Below are 26,473 nucleotides of genomic sequence, written 5' to 3' on the forward strand. Positions count from 1 at the left end.
AATCTTTGGTTTCTTTTAACCCAGTGGTTCTTCTAACCCAGAAGCCCACTACCTAGATTGAGATCAGCAACTCATATTTGGAATTAATGGTCCATTGCAAATGGGTAAGGAAAATAATCCCTTTCAACTGCTAGTCTTTTCCCAAAAAACCAGGCAAATTAATACATTAGTGAAAATTTGGATTTGCATTCTTTGAGGCAATAAATGTTCCAGTACTAGAACCTAGACCAAAACGTATCGTCAACTGTCACCAAGAGAAGAAATGTACACCATCTGCAAACTCATGGCTCACACATCTCTCATTATACTGTGAAATTCAAAGCTAGAAACCCAACCCTGGAGTGGCAACAAACAGACTTAAAAGGAAGGTACCAACCTGACAAAGTTGCAATATGAGACTGCATGCAGGTCAGACAACAAAAACAGTATGCAACAGATATATAATACTAAGTAGTCCCACCACCAGCAAATCAGATAAATGCAAAACAGTCCTGTCACATCTAGAAATGAATAGTGTTGGGCAATCAAATCTCTAGTGAGACTGCAGATGAGCACAATATTCTCATCTTCGGTGATAGTGAGTGCCAAAGACAAGGCTGAAACACTTGTAAATATGTACAGCCAGAAGTGTAGAATGATATATCTTGGCTTCTTCTGAAGATCTCCAACACTGCAGAAACCAATCTGCACCAAATTGATTCACTTCACATGATATCAAGAAATGGCTCAGTGCAGTGGATGTACCAACAGACAATAGAACCAATCACCATAACAGTAGTATTGAGGATTCAAACTCCTGAACTAGTTGTGACTCTGTTCAAGCAGTTCCAGTACAGTACTAACCTCGACCCAACAATGTGAAAAACCGCCCAGCACTCAGAAAGTGCCATCTAGGTCAAAACATCCCCCTTTACTGGCATACACTGCTCTCAGCATTCATTCCTTCCAACATTGGTTTACCATGGAAAAACTCCATGGATAATGCAACATCTGAGGAGGAAAACACAGGTGACGTCTTGAAATTTCCCCTTCAAGTCACACATTGTCCTGATGTAGTAATATATTGGTGTTCCTTCATCATTATTGGGTCCAAATCAAAGAGGTTAGCTGTGAGAGTGCCTTCATCTGAAGAAATGTAGAACTGTGACAGTGCCTTCATCTGAAGAAATGTAGTGATTCAGGTGAATAAATTGCTATTAGGGATATGCAATAAATGATGGCTTTGCCAGGAAGTCCCACATCCTGAAAAGTTAACAAATTACATTTGCAAAATAATGGTCATTGTTAAAAGCTTTCTTCTCTGATTATTAAAATATTCTTGATTATTGATATTAAATTAACGCAACTTGCAGTCAAAGTAATGTGAAAACATCCAGCCATTTTCATGTCAAATAACATATTTGTAATTTGGGTACTACGAATGCTCAAGTCAGTTATCAAACCATTTTTCTTGGAGCTTAACTGGATTCCTGCTGTTCTCATGAAAGAGGAAAAATAGTCTATTTTTACACTTGATGACTTCATTCCTCAGATACTGTGTTTGAGCAGCTTCAATCTTCCCACCAAAAATAAATGTTTCCAGGAACTGATCACTCATTACATCTGGCTCTGTTTACACACTCTTGGCAAGTTGATTCATCAAAAACATCACTGAGGTGTTGGATGCTGTTTTCAACCTGAGTTCACTCGTGTGTTTTTTTCCCCAGCAGTCGTGTTTTGATAATGATCAGCAGCAGAAACCACTCCCTAAAGAGACTAGGGGTGAAACTAAAATGAGCTAACTCAGTGCAGCAATTGAAACTGGGGACCTCTATGTTACTTTTATTCTTATTTCGAATAGTCTGAGCAGTAATATAACTGTCTTTAAAATGCATTGTTTTGCAATTATTTCACCTTTTTCCAATCAAGCTGTTGATGATGTCAATGTCATGGCAAGATTTAGCCAATAGTGAGAAGGTGCTCCCTTGCTCATTTCTCCAATTCCCTCGGACAAATGAGTGAGCAAAATGATAAAAACCAACCTAGAATACAGAAAACAAAAACATTTACTCTCATTTTAGTACTTTAATTGTACTGAAAGAATGGTAAGTTTTAACTTTTTAAGTGATCTTTGCTAATTACATGTAATATTGTGTATTAATAGGAACCCCAATCAGATCTGATTAATACACTTAAGAACAAAACAGAAAACAGCCATTATCCACAGAAATATAAAATAATGCAGTTATTAACTGCAGGTGCTGGTACAAATCGAAGGTATTTATTCACAAAATGCTGGAGTAACTCAGCAGGTCAGGCAGCATCTCAGGAGAGAAGGAATGGGCGACGTTTCTGGTCGAGACCCTTCTTCAGACTGTATTTCTGTTCTTCATACTCATGGATGTCATCACATTATGCACCATTTGCTAATTTTTTACCCCCACTCCACCTCACTTACTTATATCTCTGAAACTATTTGTGCCCTCCTTACAATTTGCCTTCCCACATCGTTTTATCCTATGCAAATTTGACTGTTTAGGAATGGAATTCATTGAAGAAGAATCAATGTGTAGCATTTTGTTATATAGTTAAAGACTGTCACAGGCACATATTAAAAGAGTCAAGAGAGATTGGTCATTCCAATCTGTCCCATTCAAGCAATGTAAACTAAACTAGCAACCCTCTACTCCAATCTCCAGCACAGTGGTTTCCTTGGAGAACCAACAAATCTCCTAACACGAAACGTTAATTCTGGACAGCAGTGACAGTTCAAATGAAGGTAAACCATGCAGCTGCATATGTGACCCTTCACTGAGGCTCATAATAGGTTCCTTCTCCATGCATGGGACTGTTACATAAACTACTTTGACAGTGAACCGTAGAATACTGCATCTCAAAGTTGTCATTCTATGAATAAAAATTAAACTGAGGCACGATCTTCAGTAGATCAGCTACTGGTGATGATAAAGATTCCATGGCACTATTTGATGATCAACAATGTTTGACAAAACTTTTCTCTATTAACGAATATCACAACAAATATCAATATACTGTTTATAATCAGTACACATATTCAAGTATTACAATAGAGCTCTAATACTCTGGCATGTTTGTAACTTTAGTGGTGACTGACTGGCAAATAGTCCAGACTGTTGGAAGTTACTGTTTTACTACAACACATGTTTAAATCTCTTTTTTTCCTAAGATGTTACTATGATAATAAATTATCTAGTGAACGCGGTAAGTTTTAAAACGAATATGAGAACTGTGGCCCCAGTGAGGAGAACCAACAAATCTCCTAAAGCGAACCATTAATTCTGGACTGCAGTGACAATTCTAATGAAGGTAAATGGTTTTACCTCTGGAGCACATGTTAGTGGAAAGAGAGCATGGAAAACTTTTGCCCCAGAAAAGTGTAAAGAGAGCACAGGAACTGGCTGAATGTAAGGGGAGAGCAGAACTAGGGCTCTGGGGAGTGGATTAGGAACACAGAACTGGGGCACTGTAGTGCAGCAAAAATCACCTAGTGAGCCAGGTGCCAAACTATCAGCATTTCCAAACCGTCAATCAGTGGACTGAACTTTTACTGCATGATAAATCTCCAAAAAACTACTTCTTAAATGCAGGCTTGATGTTCTCTATATTTTGGTCAGCATGGTGGAAGACAAAGGGAAGGATTTTGAATTGAAAATATTCTCTTAATGTGCATTGATGTTTAAATATCTCAGCAGCTGGATACTGGTATAAGCTGATTTTTTGCTCAAAATTAAACGTGAGGTGGTTGTTTCCAAAAATGAACGACAAGAAATTGAAAATCAGAAAAAATATGTATTTACACCTAAAAATAATTGGGTACAGTATTAGTTGCACAACTGATTAATTTTTTTTTAATACTTTGTCATTTTTAATTATCAATGATTTTGAATAGGATATAACTGTACAGATCAACACAGGTACAAAGATCCAGAATAAAATAAAAGTTAAATATTTATTTTAATTGAGAAAGAAAAATCTTGATACACACTTCAATAAGAATGATTGTTTGGGAATTTAGGAGATAGAAGCAGAAATGGGCCATTCACCTCTTCAGGTTTGTCTGCCATTCATCAAGGTTGTGGCCAATCTTCTAGCTCAGTGCCGCTTTCCTGCACTAATTCCATATTCCTTGATTCTCTTAATATCCAAAAAGTTGTTAGTCTTTATTGAAAATATTCAGCAGCAGATCATCCACAGCTATCTGGGATAAAAATTTCCAAGGATTCACTATCCTCCAGGAGAAAACAATTATCACTTCAATCCAAAGTGGCAGACTGTTAGACAGACACAAAATGCTGGAGTAACTCAGTGAACAGGCAGCATCTCAGGAATGAAGGAATGGGTGTCGAGGGTCGAGACCCTTCTTCGGACTGCGAGCGAGTCTAGAGATATGGAAGGGTAAGGTGTGAAAGCAACAGATCAAAGCAGATGGTGATAAGGAAATGTAGAATGCTTCATTGTTCACTGAGGGGAAGGTGACAAGGAGGCATAAAATCAGTAAAATAAATCAGAAAGACAGTGAAACTAGTCGGAGAACCAGGGTGGGGTATGGATGGGGAGGGAAAGGGTTACTTAAATTAAGAGAAATCAATAGTCATGCCACTTGGTTGGAAGCTGCCAAAGCAAAATTCGAGGTGCTGTTCCTCCAATTTGTGCTGGGCCTCATTCCGACAGTGGATGAGGCCCAGGACAGAAAGCTCAGCAAGGGAATGAGAGCGGGAGTTAGCAACTGTGTTTAGCAACTGGGAGATCATGTAGGCCTACGTGGACTGAGCAGAGGTGTTCAGCGAAACAATCGCCGAGCCTGCGCTTGGTCTCGGCGATATATAGGATTCCACACCTGGAACAGCAAATACAGTAGATGCAAGTGAACCTCTGACTCACCTGAAAGGACTGTCGGGGTCCTTGAGGGAGGAAGTTTAGGGACAGATATTGCATCTCCTGTGGTTGCAGGGGAAAGTACCTGGGGAGGGGGAGGTTTGGGTGTGAAGTGATGAGTTATTCAGGGAGTTGCAGAGGGGACATTTTGTGACTATTTTCAGTGTAAACCAGCATCTGCAGTTCCTCCTTACACATGACAGACTGTTATCCTGTTTCTGCATACCCCAGCAATGGAAACAACATCCCTGATTCTATCCTTTCAATTTTGTATGGTTCAATGAGATCACATCTCACTTTTGCCGAATGCCAGAGAGCACAGGCCCCTTCCCAGGGATCAATCAGGTGAATCTTTGTTACACTCCCATTTTTACAAGTATATCCTTCCTTAGGGAGCAAAACTAAATCTGTACACAATAAACCAGGTGGAGTCCCATCAGGATACTACATACCTTCAATAGAACTCTGAATGCAAGATGTCATATTGTTAGCTCGGATTTCTAATTATTGATTGTATATTTGTGAGTAAGGTTTTGCAAATTGTTAAAAATCAAGAAGACCACACATGAAACAAGTTTTATTATATGTCTTTACTTATTTACACACAATCAGCTAAAATACCTTGCATAAATCTGTTCATGAAAAAATCATTCTGCTATTTGATTTCAGAAAGATCAATATAATTCAGTACTTTGAAATTAAAATGGAAATGGAAATCCTCTCATGAAAGTATTGTCCTGGTGTTGACAGCCTGAATAAGAATATAAAATTTCTGGGAAACAGAACAATTTTACTTTCACAATGGTCAGGCGCTATTTTTCTTCCACTGTAAATGCTGTGTAATTAATATTGAGACACCGCTCAATCATACCTTGAGTGTCAGGAGCAAAGTGTAGATCACAGGAAAGACATACACCAGAAAGGAACACTGAAGCTCATTTAGGAGCAGGAAATCCATGCAGATACATCCCAACGCCAACCCAGATGTGATGAGCTTTATTTACTTAGATAATTTAGTGGAGTGGAATAGAAATTTGATTATTACCCAGTAGAAAAGAACCTGTTGCAAATGACTAAGTAATACTCTTGTAGAATAACAAAACGTACAGTATTCAGAATCACACAAAAAACATCCAACCAATACTGGTCCTTATTGAAACAAATCACTTTCAAAACCATTTGGACCATATCTTAAAGAAAATATAAAATAAAATACCAGGAATTCTTTTAAGTATTTGATTCAGATATTGCCCCGTTAAGGGGTCGGATAAATTTAAAATATTTGTGACACTGCTGTGCACATGCTTCTTCTAACAAAGATATCAAACTGTTTGCAACCAAGATGACTAGCAGCCAATTGTTCAGATGCAGACACACATCTGCTTCATTTATGCTGTCCAGCTCTTGCCACCATCTCCATGCACAGTGCTACAGACAGAGTAATGCCACAAAACAAAACTGATTCTAGGGTGAAACGTACAGGAGAAGCACATTGGAGCTGGGAGAAAAGAAAAATCACAGCAAGAGATAAAGATAAAAGGAAGAGACAGTGTTTTTTTAAGTCACTTTTCAGACCTCCAATTAAAATTCTGGTATCTGTCAGGAAAGTCTTTTTTAAATGCTTTCTAACGGTAGCTCTGCTTTAAAGTTAATTAGTTAAAAACCTGTTGTGCTTTTAGATTTCTGATAAAGAAATAACTTCAGCAGCTTCTAAATTCAGTAAGACTTGCTGTCCCTTTAACTGATGAAGGAAATAAAAGCCTTTCATGAAGAACCAAGTAATACTCACAGGTTCCAGATGTTGGATGTGGACCACTTCTCCCATCACTCCCTGGCTCAGCAGCTCCTGCAGAAATAAACCATGACATCATTCAGTGGATTTGCATCTTGCAATCAGCAACCACGTTTCCACTGAAATCATTTGCACCAACATCCTATCAAACCTCAGCATACAAATTCGACTCTAAAACTTACGTAAGCCCCCACATCACAGCTCATGACCCCCCCCCCCCCCCACATCAGTGCTGACATCTAAGTCAGATCCCAACCTTCTTTCTTTATTTATTTGCTGTGTTGTGAACATGATGGAAAATTCCACTTTAAAAAGCAAGAGGGCGGTTTTGTGGGCAGAGTTAAAAATTCAGACACTGAACAGACTACCCAGAAATAATCTTGTCACTCAAATGTGCACTGGGCTTTCACAGGAAATAGCCTGGTTTAGCACACAGAGAACTGAAACACGAAAAGCAACCTTCGGGGCTTTCTGTCCGCCATTACATTTTATTTTGCAGATTTGCTCAAAATGAAATTACTATTTATTATTTAAATCTCTTATGCATTATTTTTAACTCTTCATAACCACAAATATCAAGAGAAATGTAAACAATCAAATTAACTAAAATTACTTGCACTGTCAAAATACATAACACTTCACTTACAACACCAACAGATTATGAAAATAACTGCTGTAAGCAAAGGGACTTTCCACAAAAGGTGAAATGAATGTTCTCAAAAAGCATGTATATCGTGTTAAGGAAGACCAACCAGATTGTAATCTGTTGTTTTGATGCAAGGGTGCACATGAAAAATAGAATTGATGGCTTTGTGACCAGGTTTATGACCATGTGAAAATAGGTGTATGGCCAAGTAGTCTCGAGGAAACGGAGTCCGTAGAAGGACTTGGACATGTTGGGAGAGTGGGCAAAAAAATGGCAGATGGAATACAGAGTGTGGCAAAGTGTGCGTTCATGCGGTAGTAGGAATAAAGGTGTAGACAATTTTCTAAATGGGGAGAGAATTCAGAAATTGGAGGTGCAAAGGTGCTTGGGAGTGCTGGTGCAGATTCCCAAAAGGTTATTTTGCAGGTTGAATCGGTAGTAAGGAAGGCAAATGTAATGTTAGCATTAACTAGAATATAAAAGCAGGGATGTAATGCTGAGGTAAGGAATGGGTGATGTTTCGGGTCGAGACCCTTGAAAGGTGTCTATCTTCGATTTAAACCAGCGTCGGCAGTTCCTTCCTACACATGGAATGCTGAGGCTTTATAAGGCGCTGGCCATTTGGAGTATTGTGAACAGATTGGAACCCCATATCTGAGGAGAGATGTGCTGGCATTGGAGAGGGTCCAGAGGAAGTTTTCAAGAATGATCCCGGGGATGATTGGATTGACGTAGGAGAAGCATTTGAAGGCATTGCGCCTGTACTCGCTGGAGTTTAGAAAGATATGGGGGGGGGGGGGGAAATCTCATTGAAATATCGAACAGTGAAAGGTCAATAGTCAATAGTCGTTTATTTGTCACATACACATAAATGTGTAGTGAAATGAAACATTACCCGCAGTTCAACAATAAGACCAATAAGAATAATCAATAAAAATGCAATAACACATACAATCATAAACTAACACCAAACAAAAGAAACATCCATGACAGTGAGTCTCCTCCAGTCCCTCCTCACTGTGATGGAAGGCCAGAGTAGATGTGGAGAGGATGTTTCCACTTGTGGGAGAGTCTAGGACCTGAGGGCACAGCCTCCAGATAAAAGGACCTATCTTTAGCAAGGAGATGAGGAAGAAATATTTTAGCCACAGGGTGGTGAATCTGTGGAATCCATGGCCACAGAAAGCCGTGGGTATTTTTAAACCAGAGATAGACAGGTTCTTGATTAATAAGGGTGTCAAATGTTATGGGGACAAGGTAGGAGAATGGGGTACAAAAGGGAAAGATAAATTAGTCATGATTGAATAGCGTAGACTCAATAGGCCAAATGGTCTAATTGTGTTCCTATGACTTATGAACTTATGAACTTATGAATTTAACCAGCTTTTCATTCCTGGCATTGACAGACCCGTACCAGCCAATAAATGTCAGATCTATCAGGAGCCCAGTGGAACAATATGACTAAACTTCAAATTGTTCAAAACTGCAAGGACACTTCTTACAAAACACAAAGAGATGGAGGAACTCAGTGGGTCAGATAGCATCTGTGGAGGGAATGGACAGATGACGTTTCAGGTTGGGACCCTTCTTCAAACTGATTATCCATTCCCTCCTGACCTGCTGAGTTCCTACAGCACTTTGTGTTTTGCTCAAGATTCCAGCATCTGCAGTTTGTTGTGTATCCAAGGATTCTTCTTAAATTCTTCATTTTCAAAAACTTCATACACTTCCTTTCCTCTGATTTAGACCATCCAATCACCAGCCAGGCTTGCTTCCCTGCCTCAAATGGTCATACTTGTTCTAAAATGTCAACTTGTTTTGGCCTTCAGTTCATACCTTCCCCTATTCCTATTTCTCCGAGTTTGCCTTGTACCCCAGTTTGGTAGATCTAGGAGCAGCAACGTGAAGAGCAAGATAGCCCAGGTCCAAGAATCCAGCATCAACATAGAGAATAACACACCATAGCTCCAGGAAGTTGGGAGTCACAAGATAGTAAACAAAGGTCTGTGAAATCTATGGCCAGCCTAGTTTTGATGACAGATTGATTGGACTGATTGACTGTCTCACCCTATTATCAAGCCTTACTGAGATTAGCTGTTCTAGCTATTCAATTGCTCAGTCAATGTTGCTTCGCATGTTTATCCCTAGCAAGAATCTGTTATTAATAATATGATAAATAAAAACATTCTAATAGCTATTTAAAAATGAATGATCCAACCTATATATAGGATTGTGCAAAAATGAGTCCAACACATCTATTTTTGGGTTTCATAAAATTTCTCCCGTCTTTTAGTTAAATTGAGTAAAGCCCATTTGATAGTTTAGAGTGAAAATATAATGCCCAGTGCAAGAGTAGCCACTCAGACTAGGAAAGTTGCAGGGTTGGTTCCTGACCTTGATAACAAATTTCATTTACATAGCACTTTTAGAACAGGAACACATCCCACTTATTTTGAAAAGATTTTATCCAGGTACGGTCTCAACATCTTCAAAAGTATGTAAATAATGCATTTCTTTCCATTGTGCATCATGGGAATCTTCTGCATCTTCTAAGATTTCAATTTAGAGAAGAGTTATTAAACCAAACTCTATCTTATTCCAAGTCTTATGTTTTAATTGTTCATTTTTGTGAATCTGGATGTTGCTCGCAAGGTCAATAGTTGCCCTCGAGAAGTGGTAGTGAGCCACCTTCTTCAAAATGCTGCAGTTCCTCTCACAAAGGAATTCTCGCAATATTTCTTGGTGGGAAGTTCAGGATTTAGCTCCAATGATGATGAAGAGACAGTGATATATTTCCAAGTCAGGATGGTGTGTATCTTGGAAGGAAACATAGATACTGAGTTTACAGGTAACTAGGCCCTTGCCCTTCTTGACTTTAGATGCCACATGTTTAGTAAGTGCTAATGAAGTAGCCCAGGCAAGTAACTGTATGGTATTTTCCAGATTGGGCACACTGGTGGATGAAATGAACTTTTAGGGTGGTTGTTGCGGTACCAATCAAATTAGCTATTTTATCTAGAATGCAATACGGCATTTTCAGGACAGTTGGATCCAAGCAAGTGGAGAACATTCCATCATACTCTTGAAATGTATATTGATAAAGTCTCTGGGACTTCAGTACGACAGAACACCCAACCTGCTTTTGCAGCCACAGTGTAATGTGATTGGTGCAGTTCATTCATCCAGAGTTTGGATGAAGTCCCCCTCCCCCCCCACCCCATCCCATTTGCATGCCAGAATGAGAGGACTTTAGTGTACCCTTATCTGCCTTTATACTCCGGATGGAGGAATTTTGCAGACTCCCATCCAGAGTATGAGCTGTGCATTTGCTACTTTTGGTCTTTGTTCAAGTGTTGATCAATACAAAGAGCAAAATTTCATTAGCCAATTGTGAATGCTGAAGGTAATTTGGAGTTGCTTTCGATGCCCATGTTTGAATTGATGCCAGTCTTCATGTGGTCTGGAGTCAATGCTGAGGACTCCCTGAGCTCGTCAGCTGTGCTGCCCTTCTGATGGCTCTGTCGAACAGTGGTACATGATGTTCCCAGAAGACGTCTGGCATGTTGCCGTGTATAATATTGTGACGACAATCACATTGGCTATTGGCTAGACTGTGAAACAGCTCTCCCAATTTCACGAAACGTCCCCATACGAGTAGAACTTTGTGTCTACTGAGCTGAGCAATTTTACTATGCCTGAATTTGATGTCCAGATCTGGTTTTATTCTTTCATTATTTCAATGTGACCCTTGTGATACAATTAATCGTCCTGCTAGACGAATTTAGGGAGCATTCAAGAGTCAACCATATTATATGACACCAGATCCACCACAGACCAGACCTGAAATGCTGGAGTAACTCAGTGGGACAGGCAGCATCTCTGGAGAGGAATGGGTGATGTTTTGGGTCGAGACCCTTCTTCAGAGCCAAAACGTTACCCATTCCTTCTCTCCAGAGATGCTGCCTGTCCCACTGAGTTACTCCAGCATTTTATGTCTATCTTCAGTGTAAACCAGCATCTGCAGTTCCTTCCTACACAGACCAGACTTGGCCAGGACATGAGTGAACCAGGTGGTTTTTACAACAAGCTAGTGTTATGGTCATCAGAACTAATATTTCTTTTATTTTGAATTCCATATTATCAACTGAATTTGAATTCCACAGCTGTCTTGTTGGATTTTATATTTGCATGTTTGGGCTTATTGTCCAGATCCCTGCATTATGTATTAGAATAATTTAATTGCTGCACCACCATCCACGTATCCTTAAAAGTCTCATCAAACTAAATTTTTCTGTATCCTAGCCTGAACCAACACCATTTCAAAAGAAAATATTACCTACCTATTAATCTCAATTATAATGTTGAGGTCTTGCAAGATATACTTGCCATAGCCATACTATGTAATTGTCATGTAACAGCGAGTATATTTTATAAACATGTTCCCAATGTTGGGGGAGTCCAGAACAAGGGGCCACAGTTTAAGAATAAGGGGTAGGCCATTTAGAACTGAGATGAGGAAAAACTTTTTCAGTCAGAGAGTTGTGAATCTATGGAATTCTCTACCTCAGAAGGCAGTGGAGGCCAATTCTCTGAATGCATTCAAGAGAGAGCTAGATAGAGCTCTTAAGGATAGCAGAGTCAGGGGGTATGGGGAGAAGGCAGGAACGGGGTACTGATTGAGAATGATCAGCCATGATCACATTGAATGGCGGTGCTGGCTCGAAGGGCCGAATGGACTCCTCCTGCACCTATTGTCTATAAATAATTAATTTTCTGTTACCTCCCCTTGGAAATCCTGAGGATGTGATCAGTATCACATGTTTTTTTCGTATTTATCTGCAGTATGAAGCCAATAGCAAGGCTGTTTGATAATTTAACATATAAATGGATTATGCAAAATATTTGCTGATTCCAAAACACTGTTTAAAGTTTACATTGAGAACATGTACCCCTTTATCTCAGTTCAATATGTGCTACATTTTATGTTCTTTTCTGTTTCAGTTCCTGATAACTGATAAAAAAAAAAAATTTAAATGTATTATTATTATAACTGCTGCATATTTTACATAATTTGGAAATAAATTATCCTTATCTAATTATAGCAACAATCTCACATTTACTGCAAACACAAGGAAGCACTGCATATTAGAATGAAATTAGCACAACTTCATTTAGTTCAGAACAAAATTAAAGAGTTCAAGCAAAAAACTCCAAAGGCTATGGCCAGAAAATGGAACAAGTCAAAAACATTTCATTGATAGTTCTAAAGGTTTAGAGGACCTCAGTGACACAATGTTATTGGCAACACAGTAGTTAATCTGGACACTGACCTGCATATGCAACAAGATGAATGATAACCTAATGTATTTTACTTGCAGTAATTAACAAAGAAATGTTGGACATAGCATCAAGAGAATGCCAATTAGGCTCCACCACCATCCTCTTCTCCGCTACGTGATGACTGTATTGGTGCTGCCTCCTGCACCCATGCAGACCATGAAGAAGGGTCTCGACCCAAAACGTCACCCATTCTTTCTCTCCCGAGATGCTGCCTGACCTGCTGAGTTACTCCAGCATTTTGTGAATAAATCATAAATTTCATCAATCACTGCATACTTCCATCTTCCTCTCAAATTCATGTGGACCATTTCTGACACCTCTCTCCCCTTTCTTGATCTGTTTCCATCTCAGATACCAAATTATCCACTGATATTATACAACAAAGCCATCAACATCTATCACACTAGTTGCTGTTCACCTTCATACCAGTCCTTGTAACTTTCACTTGTTAGCCACTAGGGACAGTGAAAGCATGCCCTGTGCTGCAGTATCTTCAGCAGTTAGGAGCAAATGGGAACCAACATACTGGACAATGTCCACGCTGGGTTAACTTTAAACATTGAAGTGCTTGATTATAAGATATTGCACAAAGCAACATAATTTCCAATCCAAAAATATATACACCTTAAAAGATAAATCAGATGTGAAAGCATACCATATTCCATCATGTTACTTGATAGTGCTGTGGTAGCCCCCCCCCCTCCCCCAAGTATAGAATACTATGGGAATCCTCACAATAATTTATGGACCATAGTGTTCACCAAAGCAGCAAGAATATGGATGTATTCTTCACTCCCTTTCCTAGAGGCAATGTTTCCAAAGCACCATGTTATGCTCCATCTTACACTAAATGAATAGCAGAGGGCGACTTTCAGACATGCTATTCATGAGCCCACCACCAGGAGGTGTGAGAGAACTTTTGTTTTCCAGTGTTTTGGTTTTCAGATACATTATATTTTTATTTCTCTCTTCTTCCCTTTGCATTTCCCTTCTTCTGTTTACATGTCCTCCAAAGTGACCATCCAGGATAGAAAAATCTCCCCCCCCCCCCCCCCGCCACCAGTCAGTATCATCGACCACGTGTCTTTCAGTCTTTCTTAGTCTCCACCCCATCACAAACATTCCCTTTGTTCTCTCCGTGCTTCCCACTACTCTTCAAATTATTTCTAGTGTATTTATGATGAGCAGACATCAAACTGAAACTGTTTCTCTCTCCTAGAAGCTGCTTGAGCTGCTGAATGTTTCCAACATTCTGCTTTCATTTCAGATTTCCAGCATCTGCAGTTTTGTTTTGCTTTTGGAGTGTGAGAACAAACCAATGCCATGGGGATTGACAATTTAAATCAGTGCACATTCTTTGGAAAGAATCTTATCATACATAAATATCCCAAAGATTTTCACATCAGAGTTGAGGACCGGCATATTCTCGTAAGGAGAAGGGACAAGGTTAGCATCATAGGGAACGTGATGACGAGAGAAGAGGTAAATTTGGTCAAAAATAAAAAAGGATGTATATTTAAGGTCAAGGAGGTTGAAATTAGTCATGGCTTTTGAGGAATATAAAGAAAGCAGGAAAGAATTTAAGCAGGGAATTGGGAAGACCAGAAGGGGCCATGAAATGTCCTTGCAAATAGAATTAATGAGAATCCCAAGACTTTTTCTATATGTATTAAAAACAAGAGGGTAACTAGGGAGAGGGTCGAACCACTCAATAGAGGGAATTTCTGCTTGGAGCCAAAGGATGTAAGTGAGATACTAAACAAATACTTTGCATCGGTAGAAGGACAAGGAGAATAGTGGGATCAGTGTTGTGCATACTAATATGTTTAACCACTAGAGCACAAAGAGGAGGTGGTGTTTGGTCTCTTGAAAACATTAAATGGATAAGCCCCCAGGGCCTGATGAGATCAATCCCAGTTTATCGAGAAAGGCAAAAGAAGAGATTGCTAGAGCCTCGACAAAGATCTTTGTATCCTCTCTAACCACCAGCAATGTCCCAGAGATCAAGAGAGTAGCCAATGTTGTTCCTTTGCTTAAAAAGAGAAATAAGAATAATTCAGGCAACCATAGATTGGTGAGCCTCACATAAGTGGTAGGAGAGCTAGTGGAGAGGATACATAGGAATAGCTTTTACAGAACTACAAACTGTGTTGTCGCTTTAGGAACTCTTGGTTGTACTAGGGACTTCGGGCTTTTGTTTTGCACTAATATGGCTTTGTTTTTAATTTATTGAAATTTGTTGTTTATTTTATGAATACTGTGTTTACGGACCTGTTGTGCTGCTGCTGCATGTAAGAATTCAATTTTCAATAGATTTGACAGTTAAACACTTGACTCGTGAGAATGAACTAATGAGGCAGTCAGCATAGTTTGTCCAAGACAAGTCATGCCTTATGAAGTTGATTTGAGTTTTTTGAGGAGACAACAGAGGTGAATTATGATTAGGAAGGATGTGGAGGCTTTGGAGGACAGAAGAATGCTGTCCAGGATTAGATGGTATTAGCTATACAGAGAAATTGGACAAATATGGATTGTTTTCTCTGGACGTTCGGAGGCTGAGGGGAGACCTGACAGAAGTAAGAATTTCAGTGTTCCATTTTCAGTACATATGACAATTAAACATTTTAAATTATGAGAGCCACAGATTAGGTAGACAATCAAGAGTCTTCTCCCTAGGGTGGGAATGTCAAATACTAGAGAATATAGTTTTAAGGTCAGAAGGGCAAAATGTAAAGGAGATGTGTGGGGCAATTTCTTTTTACGCACGGAGTGGTAGATGCTTAGAATTGGCTGCCAGCGGTGATGGTTGATGCAAATATAATAGTGGCATTTAAAGTGCTTTTAGAAAGGCTTATGAATGTTCAGATAATGGAAACGTATGGCTCACATGCAGGCAGAAGGAATCCATTTAATTTAACATCATGATCGTCACAAACACTGTAGGTTGAAAGGCCTGTTCCTATGCTGCACTGTTCTCGTATCTTTTCTTGTTTTTTGGTTAAACTTATGATTGCAACAGTGCTAGAATTTCTGAGTGCTGTCACTGTAATGTCAACCTTGATTACGGGATGGCGTAAATAAGACAACAATTTCTTAATTTCCATACCGAGTGAGTAGTCATTTTATGGAATACCACATGTAGTAGCTGAAGATAGCATAATTCTACCTAAGGAAAAGCTCAATGAATATATGAACGAGAAAGAATAAAAGTAGCTAATACACCGAATGTTGAAGAATCCATTTAAAGTAGAATTTCACTGTTTTCAATTGTCCAATGATGGAAAGTAGGTTTGCCTTGAGGCATGTTTGAAATATCCTGGCAAAAAATTGAGGAGGTGTACGATTGGTAGAAATAAATATTTTATTGAATAGACAGCAAACAAAATGGCTGCAAAAGGTGTTATTTGTTGTGGTACCCAGAGTAAGGAGACTGTAATTCTATAAGGTACCCTGTAAATCTGAAACAAACTCTTATAACCTTTGCCAGTAATGGCATCATATTTAAAGCCACTGTATAATCTCATTCAAATTCCTGCCAAGGATTGCATTTACCAGATGGATGATCCTGAACAGCAACAAGCTTCTACGCACACTGTAGGTTTTTATTTGTTTCTTGAGTGTTCTCAAAGCGGTCTGAAAAAGAGCAGCTCATGCCGTGGCTGGCTTCAAGATGCCCTACCTTATTCTGTGCTAATTACATTGGGTTCAGTACAACAAATATTTAATGCACAGAGATACATTCAAAAGAATGAAAACGATAAAAAGAAACACTAGACTAATAATCTGATCACTTTGGATACTGAGCAATTTGTTTCTGAATTATAAAAAGCAGTTTGATGAATTAATGAGGAGGCTTGTTCCACCAGGAAATCTGCAGTATTAACTTGTCCTCAAGGTGAACTCCCTCTAACTGAATTTTAGTTTCTACTAAAATTTAAAATCTCCTTTTATTAGCATTCCTTCTGACTTAGTGGGTAGGGAAACGTCTCATCATACTCGGAAGTCACTTATGGTCATCCTCAATCCCTGGTCTCCTTTCAGTTAGGTGATCTTAACTGGGACAGCAGCGGGAGTGCAACAATTAATTTGTACTGTTTACGGTCAAACTTCTTTCACTTGTTTATTCAGCAGAGGAAGGATTAAATAGAGGATGCATATTAATCAACTCTAATTTCCATTCCCGTTTTTTCAATTGGCAATTACTCTTGTTTCTGTTCACCTGATATTGACTGATTGATCTGGGTTATAGCAGTAATACAGTCAACCAGACAGAAACAAGAACACTGTCGCAGTCATCAGGATCTGCATCTTACTACCACTATCACTTACATAATTCTCTACTAGATAGAAAGCATGGTTGACTAATGCCAAGGAAGACTGAGCAAATTGAAATTATGGAAATTATATGGGAAATTACATGTGCAAACATATAATTGATTGTTAAAATTGTCCTGTTGAAAAAGTTTTTTGCTTTATCAAATTACCCTGATTCATGACTGCCAATCCCACCTTTGTTGACAAATCATAAAAGTGATTCTTGTGAAAAAACTGCTTCTAATCCTTATACAGCTAGTGTTTCTACAGAGATTGTAATAACCGATAACATTTGTAAAATCAGTGTGGAAATTTTACAGCAAAAGAGTAAAGTGTGTACATATTATCTCTCTTAGCTCTCTATCAGTATCAGAAATATTTAAGAAAGAATGAATAAATGACTTGTTAATGGTAATTAGTTTCTCCTTCTGAGGAAGTCCTCAGGATTGAGAATGGCCTGTTTTTGTGGGGACTGGAGTGACTGACGAGTCCAATGGGTGCAACCATAGACTCTTTTAAAGATTGGCCTTGCAGGGTAGATATGACATTTGAAGGGCTTCAACGTTCGCAATGTATAGACTTAAATTTCTCAAGACCTGCCTGAATGCTTCTTCTCAACTTCGAGTGGTTACATGCCGGACACTCCCAAGATTCAGTTCCGATGTCGCACTTTTTTTTTCATGTAGGTTTGAGCTCATCCTTGAATCTAAGTAGGTTAGTAAGTTGGGGGAGGTTACTATGAGCTTTCAAAGGGTCACAGATAGGTTAAGCAAGTGAGCAAGAAGTTGGCAGATAAAATATAATATGATAAAATGCAAGGTTATTCACTGAATGAAAATAGAAACTATAATTTAAACAGTGTTTGTCTTTAAAAAGTTTAAGTACATCGGTATCATGGGTGCTAGTACATGAATGACAAAACATTAGCGTGTAGATATCAGGTAAATAAGAGGACTAGTTGAACGTCAGTCTTTATTGCAAAGGGTACAGAGTGTAAGAGAGATTTTAAAGCAACATTACTAGGCACTGGTGAAACAGAACCTGGAATATTGCATACATTCCTGGTCTACACATTTAAGGAAACATGTACTTGCTTTGGAAGTAGTACAGAATCACTAGATTTGATTCTTGAGGCGAAGAGGTTGATATATGAAGAAAAGCTAAGCCATTTGGGCCTAAACTCATTAGAGTGCAGACAAATGAGAGAAGATCTTGAATGAGGGCATAGTTTTAGAATACGAGGGTAACTGACCGACATGGGAGGAATTGTTCCTCGCAGAAGATCATGAACCTTTGGAATACTATACACCAGATTGCCATGAAAGCAGAACTATTAGAAATATATTCAAAATGGAGATTAACAAACCTTTAAACTACATGAGAATCATGGGGATATGGGAGCGACTGGAAATATGGGAATATGGGAGAGACTAGGCAAGTGGTGTTGCTGCCAAGACCAGAGCAGCCATAATGTTATTGAATGGCAAAGTGGGCTCAAGGGACCAAATTATCTCCAACTTCAGGTTCTTATTGAAAGGTGCTATATTATTGTAAATTTTCTATTGATTAGTATTCAGTAATTTCACAGTGGTAAAATATACTTCTCAGTTGGCTTTCAAAATGCAGATAGTTTAATGGAGAGAAATTGTTTCAGGGCTTGGTGAATTGGTTTCTGAGAGCCATGGTGCAATTATATTTAGACTAGGATTGGTGGCAAAGATCCAATTGGACCGAGTACTTCTTGCAGCTCCTGGCTTGCTCATGAATCATACCCGAGAGTCTAAACTGGCAGTTCTGCAATTCTGTCCAATGTCAAGTAACCTAAATTATGTAAATAAAGTCCAATCTCACTGAAGTGAGGCCATGTGATTCAAATGCTGATTTCCTGAAATCTATCAATCATAAATCATCAACTGTAAATTACTATTGTGTGCAGTTCTGGTCGTCCCATTACAGGAAGTAGTGGTGTCTTTGGAGAGGGTGCAGAAGAGGTGTACCAGAATGCTGCCTGGAATAGAGGGTATTAGCTGCAAGGGAGAGGTTGGACAAACTTGGATTGTTTTCTCTGGAACGCTGGAAGTTGAGGGAAGCCCTGATAGAATAATATAAAATTATGAGAGGTAAAGATAGGATGGACAGTCAGGACTTTTTACCCAGGATGGAAATATCAAAGACTAGAGGGCATTGGTTTAAGGTGAGAGGAGCAACCTTTAAAGGAGGCAAGGAACAGGTTTTTCCCCCTACACAGAGAGTGGTGGGGGCCTGGAACATGCTGTCATGGGTGTTGGTGGAGGCTGATATTACAGTGGTTTTTAAGTGGGATTTAGATAGGCACATGGATGTGCAGGGAATGGAGGGATATTGATCATGTGCAGGCAGATGAGATTAGTTTATCTTGGCATCATGTTTGGCACAGTTCTGTGTTCTATACTGTTTTATAATCTAGGTGCTAAAGATTCATTACGTCTTTGCACAGGATGACTGACTACAGTAATGGAGACAAACTTGAGGTACTCAATACGAGCAAAGTGGCTAAAAGGATCTCTCAAAGTATTGTAAACATTTGGAATAAAGATACCACATTTTTCAAATGGAAAATTAAAAATACTTGAAGCATGTCATATTGGGAGAAAATATTAGTACTAGGAATGCTAACAAATTGTGGTATGAATGCAATGGACAAAATTACATCCTTCTTAACTGTAACCTTCTATTCTACTGCGATTCCGCAGGGTAGAAGCAGCAGAGGAACAAAGTAAATTTGCAACGCTGTATTGCTGCTGCCAATTATTAATAAACACATTTATAATATGTAATGGTAATAATACCTGGAATAAATTGAAGATTCTTCATTTCCCAACATGTTGACCTTTACAATGTGTATATTGTGTAAAATCACAGCCAAACCTAAATCCAAAACAAGGCATATCTGTCTACTTCAAGTAGCATTACTTTGGTTCATTCCAGTTTTACTGGAATCAGTCTCTAGATTTAGGCTTCATTTATCAGATGCAAACACAATGGTGTAATTATAACCACTTCAGCCCAAGCACCTAAATTAGCTTTAGGCTTTTTCAAAAGTGTATAAACCTACATGATTTTACCTACATGAAATGATTCATTAGATACGTTACTCTTCAATGACCTGTTACTAAGGTACCTCTTAAAAGCACACTTGACAAAGAGAGGGGAGGTTGCATGTAGCAGCACCAAACAAAGACGATGCTGTACAATAGATAATAGGTGCAGGAGTAGGCCATTCTGCCCTTCGAGCCAGCCATACATTGCAATTCTGCTCCAGGATCTGGTAATTATGCCTTTGTTTCTCTGTGGGACCCAGCTAGAAAATGATTGGTGTGTTTCACTGAATAGTGTTGATTTTGTAACTACACTACATAACTACTTCCAAATCTTTGGGAAGATCTAAGATCATGAAAAGGAACCATGTAAATGTAATTTTTCTTTCAGGATTCATGTAGACAGATTTTTGTAAACTAGACCATCTCACAGAAAAACAGATATCAATTCAACATGTGAAATAAGAAACGTTAGCAGTTACAGTAATTAAAGTCGAATAATGAAACAATTTTCCCATAGTAATAAATGGAGTGATGTTCATTTCAGCAGTTATCAAATATTGCAGACTCCTTCCTAGTTTACACTACCTAATTTGTTTTTTAAAATCTTCAAACTATCCATCAGTTCACTCAAACAAACACTTCCTGCATTTGATGCTAAATTCAGTGCTCTGGGAAAGTAATAAGACAGCTGGAAGCAATTACATTGCCTACAATTTTTAAGCTAAAAGATTTGGACTGAAGAAACAGTATTTCTTTTGTTATTCAGATAAGTGGTTTCTCCTTGAGCAAATCCCAAACTACCTGTCTGTAATTCCAAGGGGAAGCTACATAAAACTATGCAACACAACATCACAGTACTTTATAGTTTAAATGTATGTGAAATATCAAGCTTCTTAATCCAGCAGCAAAAGTCTCGTGTATTTCATATGCCAATTTGGCTCCATCCTCAAGCTGCAGCTGTTCTACATTACTGTGCAAATGCACAAATGTCTGTGCTACAGAACATAAAATGCACACCCAAGTGTCAGAGTAGCTCTGTAACATGCAGGTACAAATTGCAACCATGTAGATGTGCACATGCTTTAAAATCAGTCAATAAAATAAATCATTTCATCTTCTTAACATTGCTAATCATGCTTCCATACAAAATGCAATTTATCAATTTGCTGTTTCCAACACTACAGTCATAACTCTTCAGCTAGCACTTCCTACAGATCATGGAATCATGGAATCATGGAATCATGGAATCATGGAAAAAAAAATAATAATAAAAATAAAAAATTTTTTTTTAAAATGTATTATTATGGAATCCTCCTTTTGGATCCTTAGATGATGGTTGTCTATACCTTCAAGTTTTCAAATGTCATGTGTGAAGCTGTTGTCAACCAACTCAATTTAAAGAATAAAAGTTCATAAACTTTATATACAGTATTGCCTATCACGACTCTGGGATCTCCCAGGCAATAAAGTGCAGTCACAGTTTTAATGTGGAAATGCTTCTGCCAATTTGTACAGGATGTACAGCAGTTTTCACCCAATGAAATGCTTTATGTTGCTGAATGAAGAACAAGGTTGACCAGGTTAACATATGTTGACCAGCATACTGGTCTCACTGGGAATCAAAATATTTTATATTTGTTGGCTATAAAGTTTATATTGAAGAAGTTGAGAACCACCTTCTCAACCGAAGCAACCTCAACGTTAAAAGGTCCATCAATATTGTGAAAGCAGCTCAGGGTCAGGATGATGATTGTTAATTACAATTGGATAAAGTTAGATGCTTTAAGGAAGTGCTGAGGTGCAGAAAATGTGATGATGTGGAAAGAACCAAAAGGAGGTATACAGTGCATTCAGAAAGTATTCAGACCCCTTCACTTTTTCCACATTTTGCTACGTTACAGCCTTATTTTAAAATGGATTAAATTCTTTTTTTTTTAAATCATCAATCTATACACAATACCCCATAATAAAAAAGCGAAAACAGGTGTTTAGAAATTTTTGCAAAATAATTAAAAAGAAATAACTGAAATATCACATTTACATAATTATTCAGACCCAATACTCAGTACTTTGTTGAGGTACCTTTGGCAGCGATTACAGCCTCAAGTCTTCTTGGTATGACGCTACAAGCTTGGCACACCTGTATTTGGGTAATTTCTCCCATTCTTCTCTGCAGATCCTCTCAAGCTGTCAGGTTGAATGGGGAGCGTCGATGCAGTTATTTTCAGGTCCCTCCAGAGATGTTCGATCGGGTTCAAGTCCGGGCTCTGGCTGGGCCACTCAAGGACATTCGCAGACTTGTCACAAAGCCACTCCTGCGTTGTCTTGGCTGTGTGGTTAGGGTCGTTGTCCTGTTGGAAGGTGAACCTCCGCCCCAGTCTGAGGTCCAGAACGCTCTGGAGCAGGTTTTCATCAAGGATCTCTCTGTACTTTGCTCCGTTCATCTTTCCCTCGATCCTGACTAGTCTCCCAGTTCCTGCCGCTGAAAAACATCCCCACAGCATGATGCTACCACCACCATGCTTCACCGTAGATATGGGGTATTGGCCAGGTGATGAGCGGTGCCGCTTGGCATTCAGGCCAAAGATTTCAATCTTGGTTTCATCAGACCAGAGAATCTTGTTTCTCATGGTCCGAGAGTCCTTTAGGTGCTTTTTGGCAAACTCCAAGCGGGCTGTCATGTGCCTTTGACTGAGGAGTGGCTTCCGTCTGGCCACTCTACCATAAAGTCCTGATTGGTGGAGTGCTGCAGATATAGTTGTCCGTCTGGAAAATTCTCCCATCTTCACAGAGGAACTCTGGAGCTCTGTCAGAGTGACCATCGGGTTCCTGGTCACCTCCCTGGCCAAGGCCCTTCATACCCGATTGCTCAGTTTGGCCGGGCGGCCAGCTCTGTGAAGAGTCCTGGTGGTTCCAAAGTTCTTCCATTTAAGAATGACGGAGGCCACTGTGCTCTCCGGGACCTGCAATGCTGCAGAAATTGTTTTATACCCTTCCCCAGATCTGTGTCTTGACACAATCCTGTCTCAGAGATCTGCAGACAATTCCTTCGTCTTCATGGCTTGGTTTTTGCTTTGACTTGCACTGTCAACTGGGGGACCTTATATAGGCAGGTGTGTGCCTTTCCCAATCGTGTCCAATCAATTTAATTTACCACTGGTGGACTCCAGTCAAGTTGTAGAAACATCAAGGATAATCAATGGAAACAGGATGAACATAAGCTCAATTTTGAGTGTCACAGCAAAGGGTCTGAATACATATGTAAATGTGATATTTCAGTTACTTCTTTTTAATTACTTTGCAAAAATTTCTAAACACCTGTTTTTGTTTTTTTATTATGGGGTATTGTGTGTAGATTGATGATTAAAAAAATTAATTTAATCCATTTTAAAATAAGGCAAAATGTGGAAAAAGTGAAGGGGTCTGAATACTTTCTGAATGCACTGTATCCGATTGTAATTATTAATCATCATCCTGACCCCAAGCTTCTTTCAACATATTAATGTACTTTTTAACTCTGAGGTTGCTTGGTTGCTTAGGTTGAGGAGGTGGTTCTCAACTTCTTCAATATAAGCTCTATAGCCAGTAAATATGAAATAGGATCAATAGACAATAGGTGCAGGAGTAGGCCATTCGGCCCTTCAAGCCAGTACCGCCATTCAATGTGACCATGGCTGATCATTCTCAATCAGTACCCCGTTCCTGCCTTCTCCCCATACCCCCTGACTCCGCTATCCTTAAGTGCTCTATCTAGCTCTCTCTTGAATGCATTCAGAGAATTGGCCTCCACTACCTTCTGAGACAGTGAATTCCACAGATTTACAACCCTCTGACTGAAAAAGTTTTTCCTCATCTCCATTCTAAATGGCCTACCCCTTATTCTTAAACTGTGGCCCCTGGTTCTGGACTCCCCCAACATTGGGAACGTGTTTCCTGCCTCTAACGTGTCCAACCCCTTAATAATCTTATATGTTTTGATAAGATCCCCTCTCATCCTTCTAAATTCCAGGGGATATAAGCCTAGCCGCTCCAGTCTTTCAACATACGACAGTCCCGCCATTCTGGGAATTAACCTAGTAAACCCCACGCTGCACGCCCTCAATAGCAAGAATATCCTTCCTCAAATTTGGAGACAAAAACTGCACACAGTACTCCAGGTGCGGTCTCACTAGGGCCCTATACAACTGCAGAAGGACCTCTTTGCTCCTATACTCAACTCCTCTTGTTATGAAGGCCAACATTCCATTGGCTTTCTTCACTGCCTGCTGTACCTGCATGCTTCCTTTCAGTGACTGATGCACTAGGACACCCAGATCTCGTTGTACGTCCCCTTTTCCTAACTTGACACCATTCAGATAATAATCTGCCTATTTATTCTTGCCACCAAAGTGGATAACCTCACACTAATCCACATTAAACTGCATCTGCCAGGCATCCGCCCACTCACACAACCTGTCCAAGTCACCCTGCAACCTCATAGCATCTTCCTCACAGCTCACACTACCACCCAGCTTTGTATCATCTGCAAATTTGCTAATGGTACTTTTAATCCCTTCATCCAAGTCATTAATGTATATTGTAAATAGCTGCCGTCCCAGCACCGAGCCTTGCGGTACCCCACTAGTCACTGCCTGCCATTCCGAAAGGGACCCATTTATCCCCACTCTTTGCTTTCTGTCTGTCAACCAATTTCCTATCCATGTCAGTACCCTGCCCACAATACCATGTGCTCTAATTTTGTCCACTAATCTCCTATGTGGGACATTGTCGAAGGCTTTATGAAAGTCGAGGTACACCACATCCACCGGCTCTCCCCTGTCAATTTTCCTAATTACATCCTCAAAAAATTCCAGAAGATTAGTCAAGCATGATTTCCCCTTTGTAAATCCATGCTGACTCGGAACGATCCTATTACTGTTATCCAAATGCTCCGCAATTTCGTCTTTTATAATTGACTCCAGCATCTTCCCCACCACTGATGTCAGACTAACTGGTCTATAATTTCCTGTTTTCTCTCTCCCTCCTTTCTTAAAAAGTGGTATCCAAGGAGAGATAGCTGAATGGATAGCAAATTGGCTCCATGTAAGGAAGCAGAGGGTGATGGTGGAAGGTTGCTTCTCGGACCGGAGGCCTGTGACTTGTGGTGTTGGGTCCGTTACTGTTTGTCATGTACATCAATGATTTGGATGAGAACATACAGGGCAAGATTAGCAAGTTTGCTGATGATACAAAAGTGAATGGTTTTGCAGACAGTAAAGATGTTTGTGAAAGATTGCTGCAGGACATGGATCGATTGGCCAGGTGGGCGGAGGAATGGTTGATGGAATTTAATACAGAGAAGTGCGAGGTGTTGCATTTTGGAACGTCGAACAAGGGCAGGAACTACACAGTAAATTGGAGGCCTCTGGGTGGTGTTGTAGAGCAGAGGGATCGAGGAGTACAGGTGCACGGTTCCTTGAAGGTCGAGTCGCAGGTGGATAAGGTGGTCAAAAAGGCTTTTGGCACTTTGGTCTATATTGACTATAGAAGTTGGGAGGTCATGTTGCAGTTGTATAAGACGTTGGTGAGACCACATTTAGAATATTGTGTTCAGTTCTGGGCACCATGTTACAGGAAAGATCTTGTCAAACATGAAAGGGTTCAGAAAAGATTTACACGGTGTTGCCAGGACTAGAGGGTGTGAGCTATAGGGAGAGGTTGAGTAGGCTGGGTCTCTATTCCATGGAGCGCAAGAGCATGAGGGGTGATCTTATAGAGGTGTACAAAATCATGAGACGAATAGATCGGGTAGATATGCACAGAGTCTCTTGACCAGAATAGGGGAATCGAGGACCAGAGGACATAGGTTCAAGGTGAAGGGAAAATGATTACATAGGAATCCGAGGGGTAACTTTTTCACACAAAGGGTGATGGGTGTATGGAACAAGCTGCCAGAGGAGGCAGTTGAGGATGGGACTATCCCATCGTTTAAGTAACAGTTAAACAGGTACATGGATTGGACAGGTTCGGAGGGATATGGACCAAGCGCAGGCAAGTGGGACGAGTGTAGCTGGGACATTGTTGGCCGGTGTGGGCAAGTTGGGTCGAAGGGCCAGTTTCCACACTGTATTACTCTATGACTCTAATACCCAGTGAGACCAGTATGCTGGTCAACCTTGTTCTTCATTCAGCAACATAATGCATTTCATCTGGTGAAAACTGCTGTACATCTTGTACAAATTGGCAGAAGCATTTCACCATTACAACTGTGGTGATAGTAGGTAGATTGCTACTCATGCACCTCCCCACTCATCACATAAACCTGCTTACTCTACCTTCACTCGGAAGTTGAGACCTTCTGCCTTAGAACATGGGTGAACGTTGAATTACTTATAGCTGATTTTGTAGCAGAAAGCAAAGGCAAAAATA

The 26,473-nt window shown here is 39.7% G+C and overlaps 1 protein-coding gene across 4 annotated transcripts in view; it reads right to left on the reverse strand.

Moving 5' to 3' along the window:
* LOC144608076 (putative oxidoreductase YteT) overlaps window positions 1-26,473 on the reverse strand; it is a 116,362-nt gene that overhangs the window by 64,323 nt on the left and 25,566 nt on the right. For all 4 annotated transcript variants that reach the window (XM_078425373.1, XM_078425371.1, XM_078425372.1 and 1 more), the window contains 2 exons: window positions 6,683-6,739; window positions 1,894-2,021 (listed from right to left, as the gene is read on the reverse strand). In XM_078425373.1, coding sequence (XP_078281499.1) covers window positions 1,894-2,021; window positions 6,683-6,739 — 185 coding nt within the window. The remainder of the gene's footprint in view (window positions 1-1,893; window positions 2,022-6,682; window positions 6,740-26,473) is intronic.

The sequence above is a fragment of the Rhinoraja longicauda genome, chromosome 30 (genome assembly GCF_053455715.1).
Source record: "Rhinoraja longicauda isolate Sanriku21f chromosome 30, sRhiLon1.1, whole genome shotgun sequence".
NCBI lineage: Eukaryota > Metazoa > Chordata > Chondrichthyes > Rajiformes > Arhynchobatidae > Rhinoraja > Rhinoraja longicauda.